Consider the following 13,042-nt stretch of genomic DNA (forward strand, 5'->3'; position numbering starts at 1 on the left):
AGAGTCTGTATACAATATAGAGTCCCGTACAGAGGAATGCTCAACACTGCGTAGAATACAGACACAGACTATTTATTTTTTTCTGGCAACCGGAATATTTGCTGTAACTTTGAGTGACTTTGATCAAATCACAAAATAAATTCATACTGAATAAAAAATTAAGCAACTTTATCGTGGCACATGGAACATCCCAGCGGAAACCATTTCAAACATTATTTCATCTGATTTATTGAATGCTATTTAATCAATGAATAACGTGTTTAAATTTATTCAAAGAATTCGAGTCAACGCAGGACTCAGGTTATTTTAGGCGGATTTTTCTCGGATGAACTTGACACTCGAATAGAACAGTAACAAAACCATGCCACTGTGACAGAACAATAATAACCATTTGCAGTGAAGTCCAATGTTGTACTTGTTGCTGTGGCAACAGAGAAACAGGTTCCGTGATTTTCAATTTCTGTATTTCGGTACGGGAAAATTAAAATCTCCTGCAAGAATCATTAGTGTTACAAAAAGGAAAATTCAATGTGTTTAAACTCACGTTTTGTAGGTTTCGGCTTCTCTAGAACCGGCACGAGCGAGCCTACTTAAGTTTAACCTCACTTATGTGTAACCCTAAATATAAAGGTTTTAATTGTACATATTCTCCAAATTTAAATAGTTCATAATTTACCTCTAGCTAGTTGTATGATAATTCAATTTAATTTAATTTAACTAGGTAGGCTAACAAATTAATTCAATTAATAGGAATCCGAAAGTGCGGCGTGTGAGCTTCAAACGATGTTCCACTATGTCCCAAATGCTAATGTGGTTTCCTTCCAACTGACAGTGTGCCTTCCGCTACGAGCTGTTGTCCGTTCACGGACCAAGGTGCTGAACAGCGAGGTGCGCTGCGCACGAGGGGCTTGCTCAACACTCCCCCCCCGGTAGCCGGTCCCTGGTCCGGATTACCCGCGTTTGCACCGACGTCTAGCACCGCGATGTTCACTGCAGGTCTCTGGTAGATACCTCCGATAGTCTGCACCGTGGCCTGCCTGACTTGTCCGTCCTTAGAGAGTACGGTTTCTATCACCCTCCCTTTGGGCCAGCAGTTCCGTGGTAGGTTAGAATCCACGACGACTACTATGTCTCCAACCGATATGGGTTTCGCCGGAGAGAACCACTTTGTCCGGCGAGTTATAGTTGGAAGATATTCATTTACCCATCGTCTCCAGAAAATGTTGGCTAGAAGCTGTGAGGTCTTATACGATTGCTTTAGAGCCACAACATGATCGTCAAACGGTACAAGTGGCTTGAGGCCATTGGATGAATTCACCAGAAAATGATTGGGCGTTAAAGCAGGCGAAGATTCGTAATCTATAGATACGTGTGTTAACGGTCGACTGTTTACAATGTTCTCGACTTCGATTAGGCTGTTCCTCAGCACCTCATCTCGTGGCAGGCGTGTTGGCTGCATCTCCGCCAGAATCTTTTTTACGGACTGTATCAACCTCTCCCAGGCGCCACCCATGTGGGGTGAAGCGGGGGGGTTGAACACCCATGATGTTGTTGGGGATGTAAATTCCTTCATGATTTTATCTTGGTCAACTGCAGCCAACGCTTTTTTCAACTCCTTCTCCGACCCGATGAAGTTAGTCCCTCTGTCACTCATTATCTGGATCGGAACTCCGCGGCGTGCAAAGCAATTTCGTAGTGCCATGATGCAGGAATCCGTGTTGAGCGAATGAGCTAACTCGATGTGTATGGCTCTGATGGTTAGGCAGGTTACCAGAACGCCCCACCTTTTCTCTACTCGGCGACCAACTGCAACTTGAAGAGGTCCAAAATAATCTATCCCAATGTAGGAAAAGGGACGCACGAAGGCTGCTAAGCGTGCTTCTGGAAGATCACCCATTGCCGGTGGTATCGGTTGAGCTCGTCGTATTTTACAACGTTGGCAGTCCGAACGAATTTTCTTACACTCCATGCGTACTTTGGGAATGTAGAATTTTTTCCTGGTCTCATTAACGAATGTTTCGATACACTGATGATGATATTTTTCATGAATTTCTTGAAGAACCAATTTAGTGAGCGCGTGCCCGCGTGGTAGTACAATTGGATACTTGGTAAAACTATCAGCATAATCACAGGCGTCAATACGACTGTGAATACGCATGACTCCCTCATTGTCGATCGATGGATTAAGTTTGTAAAGCGCACATCTTTTAGGGAGAACAGACATACCTTGCATCGGTTTTGTAGCGTTTAATAATGCCAATTCGTTTGCGTAAACATCTTGCTGGGCACGTTTATAGTTGAACATTTCGGCTCGTAACAGTTCTTCCTGTGTTAGGGGACCGGTTAATGGGGTCTTGTTTGCTCTTCTTCTTCTGATGTTTGCTGGGAAGCGCAAAACTAAAGCAGTAACACGAAGCAGGCGACGCCAACTAGAGAACAGATATTGCGGTAAGAAGTCACGAATAGGTACTACTGTGTGGTGAAGTAAACTTGTCCGCAATTCTAATGTAGTCGACTTCTGGCGTGATGGTTCCACAGGCCATTCTTCTTTATGTCTTCGCAAGAATGATGATGCTCTTCTCCAGCGGCTCTCAGCGTCAAATTTCGGATGTCGATGCCATTTTGTTCCTTCATCTGCAACGTTTTCTTTAGTTGGTACATATCGCCATTCGGAAATGTCGGTCGATTCCAAAATTTCACTCACACGAAAGGCTACGAAAGGTGAGTACGTGCGATGGTCTGAGCGGAGCCAACATAGAACATCTGCAGCGTCGGTCCAAAAGAAACGACGTACTATTTCGATAGAATGTCCTTCCTGAATGCTTTTAGCGAAGCGGGTGCCAATTACTGCCGCTTGGAGCTCTAGACGAGGGATCGATACGAATTTGAGGGGGGCGACTCTTGTTTTAGCACCGACCAAAGCACACTCGATGCGATCCTCTTGCTCAAATCGTAAGTAAGACACCGCACAGTAGCCCAACTCGCTAGCATCCACAAAGGTATGGAGCTCGATCATCATCTCGTTTCCGGTTGACCTCGAAATGTAGCACCGAGGAATACGCACTGAACTGGCTTGTGGCAAGTAGCATAACCAGGCTTTCCATTTTTGCAGTTGTCGGGATTCAATTGGTTCATCCCAAGTCACGCCGGAACGCCAGACTTCCTGCAACAACAGCTTCAGCGGCATTAGAAAGTTGGCAATCAATCCGAGAGGGTCGTAGATGGACATGAGCACACTGAGTACCTCTCGTTTAGTAGGATGCTTGGTACCGAAAAGAAGGTCAGCATGTCGTTCCTTGGACAGTTTGAACCGAAAGTCGTCTGATTCGGTATTCCACCACATTCCCAGGACTTTCTCCAGGGCTATATCTGAGGTGACATCCATACTTTTTTCCGGAACATCACCGCTGCTAAGCGCTTTCATAACGTTCGGTGAATTCGAGATCCAACCTCTCATTTTAAACCCACCTTGCTCATGAATGAAATGAACGTCCTTCGCGAGCTGTATGGCTTCTTCTTCTGTGTTGACACTCGCAAGCATATCGTCAACGTAATGATTATTGCGGATAGCACCAACCGCTACTGGCAGTTGTTCCTTGAAACGTTCCGCGTTTTTGTTTATGATGAACTGCGCGCTGCTGGGCGAACAAGAGGCGCCAAAGGTTATAACCTTCATAATGTATTCATCTGGTTCGTCCACATCGGTATCATGGAAAAGAAAACGTTGACTTTGTTGATCATCTTCATTCACCTCAACCTGGTGAAACATTTCTTCAATGTCGCCACAAATAGCCACGGAATGTTCCCGGAACTGGTACAGCACAGATGGCAAAGGTCTTAGTTGGTCCGGTCCCTTAAGCAGAACGGAGTTTAGCGAGATGCCTCCCATTGATGCTGCGGCGTCCCAGACAAGTCGTACCTTCCCTGGTTTGTTTGGGTTAAACACGGGAAAAATGGGTAGGTACCAGACGCGATTTCCAGAGACACGTTTCTCTTCAGATGATAGTTTCCGAATGTAACCCCTTTGTACGTACCCAGCAATCTTCATTTTCAACATCTCACCTAATGTTGGTTCGCGTTTCATCCGCTTCACAAGGCAGTGATGACGTCTGAGGGCCATGGCCTTGTTGTTGGGTAAACGGACATCGTCGTATTTCCACAAAAGGCTTGTACAGTAACGACCATTCCTAATTATCGTGTTCGAACGTAAAATTTCCATTGCCCGTTTATCAGCAGCAGATAGTGATTCCTTCAAAGGCGCAGAAATGCCCAGACTATCTAAGGCGAAAAAGTTCTTCACGACAGTGTGAAGGTCATCTTCGGTCTCGTGGAAGTGCGAACAAATGTGGAAACTATACGGTGCGGTGGATAGCTTTCGATCATCGTTCGAGAAGGTGCCATAAATCGTCCATCCGAGTCGCGTTTTTGTTGCTATCGGCTCGTTTTCCTTACCCTCACGACTATCCAGTGCGTGACCTAGCCGAATGTTGTTCATGCCGATGAGAAGGCGGGGGTGTACGCGATCATAAGACTCTACTGGTAATCCTCTAAGGTAGGTATATTTTTCACACATTTTAGCTACAGAGAGGGATTGTGTCGGCAGTTTCAAATCCTTCACGGTGAATACGTCGGAAATAGTGAACTTGTAGTTATTTTTCGTTCCCGACACTTGTAGTGAGACGCGTTCAGCTGAGTCCTCGAAACGGCAATGATCGGATGTCCAACGAATGCACAGGGGGTGCTTTTCTCCACGAAGATCCAGTTCGGTTGCTAAATCTTTTTCGATTAACGTCATCTGTGAGCCGCAATCGATGAATGCGTGAGTGTGTATGGTACGTCCTTGGTGGTGGAGCGCCACAGGTATGTATTGGAACATCACCGACGTCTCGTTTCCCTTATGGGTGTTGAAATTGTACTGGCTGGTAGTGGCGTTGGTTGTTGCATTTCCAATTTTGTTTAAGCGGGATGAATATCTACCAGAATTTACCGATTTGTCGTTATGGTTGTTGTGCAACAGGAAATGATGTTTAAAGGTGCAACCGTTCTGACCGCAGATCTTGCCGGACCTACATAGACCTCGATGGGATCCTAAACACGTTCGACATAATTTGTTGTCCCGCAATGCGGCCCAACGGCCGGGATGGTCTAGTTCGAGAAACTTCCGACACTTCTCGACACCACTGCATGACTCGCGACAAATCAAGCAACCGTTACGCCATTCCTCCACATACCTGGGTGCTGACGATTGCTCAGTGTGAACATTTAGAAATCCATCTTCTTTGTGACTACCGCGACGATACTTGCTGTCGGGAGCTGTAGAAACGGATGGCATTGTTACCGCACTTGCTGCTTCTGCTACAGTATATAACCAGTCACTAAATTCCAGCAACGAGATGCGCGCTAATTGCATGCGGTAGGTAGCCCAATTCAATTTTACCATCGGTGGTAGTCGTTCTACCAAACCTTGGAGGAGGGTAATGTTGCACAGATGCTCCTCCAGGTTGCATGCCTTCACCGTTGCGACCATATTCCGGACAGCTAAAGCAAAGTCCACGAGCGTATTGAGCTTATCCGCCTTGGGTGTTGGAATCCTGTTGAGTTTTTCGATGAGTGTGTGTACGATTATCTCCGGACGGCCGAAAAGCATCTTCAAAGTCGAAAGAACGTATTGCAGATTAGCCGGGTGCAGCAACTGACACTTAACCGCCTCCATCGCTTTCCCCCGTAAGCAACGCTGTAGCCGTACAATATTCTCTTCTGGAGTGTACCCACACAGCCGAGTAGTATTTTCATATGTGGCAAAAAATAATGGCCATTCTTCTGGTTCACCACTGTAGATGGGTAGTTCCTTAGCCACCGCATGACGAGCAGCAATTTGGCTCGAATTGAGCAGTGCTGTCTCGTTTGCTACACCCGTGCCTTCGAGGAGGTTAAGCTCTGGTGCGGTAGGGGGAACCGGCGCTAATGGGGATGAATGGTTTGCTGGCGGTCGAAAACTATAATCCGTCGTAAATTGGGAGGTCGAAGGACGGTTGTATCCCAGTCCGGATGCTTCCATCATCAGTTGATATTTTCGCTGGAGAAATTTCCGTTCGATGGCCCGTTCTTCTTCTAGCAATTTAAGCTGTAGGTCCAAGGGCAGCTGAGAAGATATTCCTGGCGCAATGGGAACTGTAGCTGGTATCGGAACAGGTGGAACCAAACCATCTGGCGTTGGATTTACGCAATTCGTACAGCTCCATTCGTGGTCAGCTACGTCCTCTGTTACTTCGACGCAGTCAAAGTGATACCATTTGTGACATTGATCACAACAAACCATCCGGCTATTATCTTCAGATTGGCAAAGCGCACAGCTACTTTCTGGATGAAGCTGAGGACGCTTCCGAGGCATCGTGTAGTTTTACTCGTATCGTCCGATAAAACGAGATTTTAAAATGTTGCTGTGGCAACAGAGAAACAGGTTCCGTGATTTTCAATTTCTGTATTTCGGTACGGGAAAATTAAAATCTCCTGCAAGAATCATTAGTGTTACAAAAAGGAAAATTCAATGTGTTTAAACTCACGTTTTGTAGGTTTCGGCTTCTCTAGAACCGGCACGAGCGAGCCTACTTAAGTTTAACCTCACTTATGTGTAACCCTAAATATAAAGGTTTTAATTGTACATATTCTCCAAATTTAAATAGTTCATAATTTACCTCTAGCTAGTTGTATGATAATTCAATTTAATTTAATTTAACTAGGTAGGCTAACAAATTAATTCAATTAATAGGAATCCGAAAGTGCGGCGTGTGAGCTTCAAACGATGTTCCACTATGTCCCAAATGCTAAAGGCTAGTTTACAGTTCGGGAAATGGATCACGGGATTTCGCACGGGATTTGGGTCGGGATTTGATCAGGGAAAATTTCCCGCCGAGATCTCTCCAAACTGTCAAACCAAAAACGCTGCTGCTTCTTAAAAATACAAACAGTATCCAACTTGCAGCAAATTGCAAACCTTCCAAAAATACTATTTTCCCCGTCGGAAACAATTTGTGTTGAATTGTTCCCGGCCGGATTTTTGTGTGGAGAGTTTTAAAATCCCGTGATGTTTCCCGCGGTTGGGTTCACACTTCAGGAAAACTATCATTTTTGTGTAGACTCAATTCCCGTCACGGGATTTGAAATCCCGAGCTCCATTTAAAATACACAGGGACCCAAATCCCGTGACACGTTTTCCGAACTGTAAACTAGCCTTAATGTGGTTTCCTTCCAACTGACAGTGTGCCTTCCGCTACGAGCTGTTGTCCGTTCACGGACCAAGGTGCTGAACAGCGAGGTGCGCTGCGCACGAGGGGCTTGCTCAACAGTACTATAATACCAAAACAAGACTTTTACAGTAACTAGGGTTAGCTATGTGTTGATTTTTATTTTTTAATGTTATTTAACAAATCATTATGTTCCACACATTTAACATTTAATGCTACTATACTGCCCATGATCGCATAACAGTCCCATAAACATAGGAAATCCCATAGAAAACGGGACAACTATGCGATCATGGGTAGTATACTGAATCATTGTTCGTTGGAAAATGAAATTAATTGTTTCTTGAAATTTTAGTGTAAATTTATTGCAAGAACACTGCTTGAATAACGTCCAACTGCTCTTCAATTTAAAGATAATTTGAAGTTGCTTTCTTTATCATAGTTTATACCTGAAATTCCTTCATTATCTTGTAAGTTGGACGATATAAAATGGTTTAATAAACTTAACCGAAGCCATCCGTAAATCAAACAAATCAAAACAGATCAGATCAAAAAGAGTTTAATGAACAGATGGAAGTAAAAGTAAACCAGGTGGTACCAAATATAGTCTTGGTCTAAAATGTCTTCCTTTTTCAGGTGGATCTTGTGGAGCTGGAAGATTTTTGACGATAGCGTGTTCGATAACTCAGAACGTAATCTAGTGTATTATTTTGCAGGATACATTCTTAAGAGTGTCCCGAAAAATTATACTGTTTGTGAGGCATGCTTTACACCATGTATTAGTACGACCCCATTTAAAAACAATTTACAAAGTAGACTATACTCAAAGATTTTAGTGGGGAAGCACTATTGTATGTAACAGAAGTTGTTTAATTGTTTTTTATCGCGCTGGAGATAATATTTCGAGACGTCACGAGTCTCTTCACTTGTAATGAAAACGTTTCATCAAACCAGGCAACACTCAGGAAATTACTTACCATAAATATCTTTGAACAAGAATGTCATAATATTCTCAATAAGATAATAGAGCGTTTTGTAACGTTCCGTTTGTGAATTTATCAACTATACAAAAAAGGGAAAATAAGCCTGATAGTCATTCAATGGCACTGTAGAGGTTCGGTGAATCAATTAAAATATGCATCACGTTCTTGTTAACTTGCTGATTTTTGTAAGCGATATAAGAAATGAGAAAAGATAAATATATAAACAAATAGTTTTTCACTCCTATCATTGTAATATTTTTCCTGCCAATAACAATACTCCCCTTGCGAGCACGCATGAGGGCATACACGGATACGAAAAATTACCCAAAGTTGAGCTCTTTTGACTCAATCTCGGGGTATCGTGGAATAAGGTAAAATTAGGTAAACCGTGTTGAAGGTAGTTTCTCTTTAACTACGGCAAAAATCACAACTCATTGAAAGGTTTTTTATACTAAACCTTGAGTTAAATATACTTAAATTTAAGTTGAATCTACCTAATTTTGAGTATACCTCAAACAACTCAAAGATTGCCACGGAAGACCTCGACTGAGTCGAATCTCTCGCTTAGTTTTGCACGATAGGTAGCTGCTCGGATAGAATTTTACATTAGCATTTACCCTACAACCAATAATAAAACAATAAATATTATAGTTATTACTGTTTCAACATTGTTCGATGCCAAGTTCTCACAGTATATTTACAATAAAATTTCATGTAACAATAAATTTCACTGTTCAGCTAAAAACTGATACAGTGCATTCACATTAAATTTTACTGTTTTCGAGAAAAAAATGTATGGAGAAAAATTGATTTTTTTAATGTTACATAACCACCCCCTTTTTCACTGTAAGTCTATTTTAGATTGAAATTTACTGTAAAAACGTTAAAGTTTATTGTTTTTGTATTGTAGCGTTATGCTAAAACTAAAGCTTACTGTAAATTATTGTAAAATTATTGTACTGTCACAGCGAAAATCATGGTTTGTTACTGTACGTTTCTATTCGGGCGATGACATGTTCGATTGGTAGATTTGGCTTCATTCTGTGCGAGCTTTTACATAAGTAAACAATGCCTTTGGTCTTGTTTTGTCCAGGGGGGCGCTGTCTAGCAAGTATTTCGTCCCAACATCAGCTGGACCGAATCTGATTATCACGGTTAAACAGCAATAAATAATACCTTTTACAGACATGTCAACTACTAGTACACGAGACTTCGAAACCGCTTACCCTATATTCTCTTTTTGGGGTGAAGTAACCAAAAAAGGGGTCCGAAGTGCTGGACCGAGGTGAGATGTTGAGTATTAGGCTGTGCACGCTGACGAAGTCGACATAAAAATGACTTTTACTGTGAGCCGTGTTTACCAACACTGCCAATAAGCTGTGAAGCAATGTTTGTAAACACGGCTCACAGTAAAACTCAAATTTATGTCGACTTGGTGGTCGATTTCGTCTGCGTGCACAGGCTAATGCGCAAAATATATGTGATTTGACAACCACAGCCTACCCCAGCCCGGTCAAAAAAAATGCGGACGAGCATGGTCAGGCGATTTAAACAGCGACGGCGGCAAATCGCCCAAATGTTGCATTTAAAATAGCCCTCTTATTGCCAGTAAATTGAAGGGCAATTAGCGCATATGAGTCATTTTTTTGGCCGCCCTACCTGCCCTTAAATCGCCCCCAAATCGCCCAGAAAACGCGCCATTTAATCGCCCTTAATTGCCTAATATGAAAATTACAAATAATACCTATTTTCGGATTCATTATCTACTCACATAAACTTATCAGTACACTAGGTAATCATCACCAAACTATAGGAAGAATCAATGGTGAAATTGGTATTGCACACCAAAACTTTCCACAATCTGACTTTCATTAAGACTTTAGGTCACAGATCTTGTTCCACTATACTTCCACACGATTTCACAATTTCCAACATTCGTTGGCTAAATGAAGTGCACTAGACAAACAAAATACAAGCGAGAACACGCCATTTGTTTAAAAAAACAATTTTAAGCTTAAGCCAAACATGAACCGCCATGTTTGAAAAAACGCAAAAAACAACCAAGTCCATTTCAACCGCCAGAAAATTCGTCTAAGTGTTGAAATTGCCTTTAAATTGCATTCACAAATTGCATTTGTTCCTAGGGGCAATTAGCACAGGAGAGTTGAGTCAAACTGTTTAAATCGTTTGACCATGTTCGTCCGCATTTTTTGACCGGGTTTTGTCTTAGGTCATTACCATCATCATCACACGCACTGAATGATGACTGCGTGAGTCGCAGTGACGCCAGTTTTGTGGGATATTCAGGAATGTTCCAATTTTTGTAGTGCGACATTTTCGAGCGCGGTACAGTCGTGATTCGCTTGTTGGACGCATTTTAACTGGACCGCTTTTTAGTTGAACTTCCGCTAGTTGGACCATTGTCCAACTAAAAAGCATCTGAATGTCAAAATCTTATGTCAAATTTACTTTGACAATCAATCTGACAATTATTAGAGATGTGAATAGATGCAATTACACTACTAACGTCTCCTTTGGAGAGTTTTTGACATCTGTCAGTCGGCTCAACTAACGAATCAAATTTGTTAGTTAGACAGAGGTGTGGCCCAACCAGCGAATCACGACTGTATAAGAAATCGATTTCGGCGAGGGATTACCCTTCCTGTGATCATTCTCAGGGATAGACCGTTCCAACATCAAATTATGGTCTTATCAAATTTTGGTTTTGTCAAACTGCAAATGACGTGAAAACCCAAGATGGTGCCAGATAAGGTATAGGCATACGTAAAGCGAGAGTTTTGGTTTTACGATTAATAAAAACGAAATTAATTAAAACAATGTTTTGAATATAGAAACTAGTGCTTTCAGCCTCTCAAAGCGTTTGCCTGCAAAAATATTATTGTACACACATGCATACACCTTATGCAGATTATCTTGAATCTGTTTTGCGTTTGTCAAATTTGCCACTCTTCTTATTCTTATTTTCTCATTTTCCCTTTGGGGCAGACCCTCGGATTTCGGTTGATGGAAACAGTTTTGTTTTGAAATCCTATCTGGCAAAAGCTCAAAACCCGAAAAGTGAAGTGCTATCCTACAGTAGTGAACAAGCCGATTCCGATTCTGATACGATTGCGATGCGATTACGATTCCGAATCAGTGGTGCAAATTTTCATTTTCAAATGCCAACTTTCAGCTCAATTAAACCCAATCATGATTCAAATTCAAAGCCTCCCTTAATTATTTACTTTCAAGTTGACGGGATTTTCCTAACCAAGCCGTACGTCTTCATTTCAAATTGATGCTTTTTATTCAACAACCAAAGTGGTCATCTGCTCTGTAGCGACCAGTTTATGTTAAATGTTGCCATATTTTGCGTTTTCAAGCTCACATGAACAGTAAGAAGTATGTTCAGAGTAGCTTTGCTTGAAAAACCTAGTCAGTATCCAGTACAGAGATATTCACAGGGTCAATTAAATCGAAAATGAATGAAAAATGATTGAGCAGCTCGAATGCTTGAATGAATACTGCAAACGAAAAAACTGCGAATTGAACATAGTATGATTTGAGATTTGTTCTTCCTTCAAGTTCAAAACAACCTGGTGAAAATTTGCAGCTCTGTTCCGAATACGATTCTGATTCCTCTCCGACGGTGATTATTCAGAGAATTTGTACTCTTCCAACAGAAATAAGGTGACACTCAGGGATGCGTCGTGTAGTCTATTACAATAAAGTGATTTTTAAACAGAACAAAATTTTAAAGCAAAACTGTTCGAAATTATAAAACAAAACGCTCTGCTGGAGATCTGGTTGTTTCAGTTCTACTTTGAAACTCCTATATAAAATAAAACGCAGCTGAACATGTTCCAAGGCTGCTAGTGACACTTTTACTACTCGTGCAAGGGCCCCAATCCGTGATTCAAGAGTACTTATTCAAAAGGTCTTAAGTGACATTCAGCTCGAATTAAGAAAAACTAGGTTAAAATATCCTGGATCTAAAACAAACATGTGTTTTGATGGAATGATTTTGCCAATATAGTCTAAGAACTATGGGTAAGTTTAGGTAAATAATACTGAAAATATGAAATGTTTAGTGTTAATGTAGGTTTTAAGCCATTTAGTATGATGCGTGCTTTTGAAAATTATAGCACCTTTCACATAGCTCGTTTTTTTCGGGCCCAAGAATCATACGACGCTGCACATAAGGTTTTTTCAGCAAAAGTAGCACTTACGATGAATATTGAATTTCTTAAAGATTTTCAATAAAATGAGCACCGGACTGTGAATGTTATCTATTGCTATGGGTAAACTATAGTTTATATTAACAAACCATTGGCTGGAAGAGGTTAAAACTAGGGTTAAAACCAATGAATAGTATGTTACTTTAGAATAACCAAGCTTTCCAATTATAATTTAATTTATTATACTTTCCAAATTCAACTTCGAAAATAAATCGCTTGAACAGAAGAAAATATTTTGTTGTATTTTGATGCTTGGGACGTTTTTACTATGTACCTACAGAATAAATTGAATCTTGCGTCTTTGAAATATTTTACGCATATGTCCTTTCAATTTAAAAGGACTCAAGTGCAAAATTTCAAAGCATGATCAGGAAAATTTCGCGACTTTTTGTAAAACCCTTGTTATTTTAATAAATACAGGACATAATAAAGTCCTGGGTTTCGGTATTCGTTAGCTTTGTAATAATAACATGATGTGCTACAAATAACTGTTTACATTTGTCACTAAGGACCATTTGAAATAGCACTCTTGATTTATATATTGCGAATCTTTTCTAAAATCCACATCGAGACATTT

The 13,042-nt window shown here is 41.3% G+C and overlaps 1 protein-coding gene across 1 annotated transcript; it reads right to left on the bottom strand.

Moving 5' to 3' along the window:
- Window positions 1–805: 805 nt before the first annotated feature.
- On the bottom strand, window positions 806–6,391 carry LOC131679884 (uncharacterized). Its single transcript, XM_058960636.1, has one exon. It carries the CDS (start codon window positions 6,389–6,391, stop codon window positions 806–808), a length of 5,586 nt encoding a protein of 1,861 aa, XP_058816619.1.
- Window positions 6,392–13,042: the final 6,651 nt, after the last annotated feature.

The sequence above is a fragment of the Topomyia yanbarensis genome, chromosome 2 (assembly GCF_030247195.1).
Source record: "Topomyia yanbarensis strain Yona2022 chromosome 2, ASM3024719v1, whole genome shotgun sequence".
Lineage (NCBI taxonomy): Eukaryota > Metazoa > Arthropoda > Insecta > Diptera > Culicidae > Topomyia > Topomyia yanbarensis.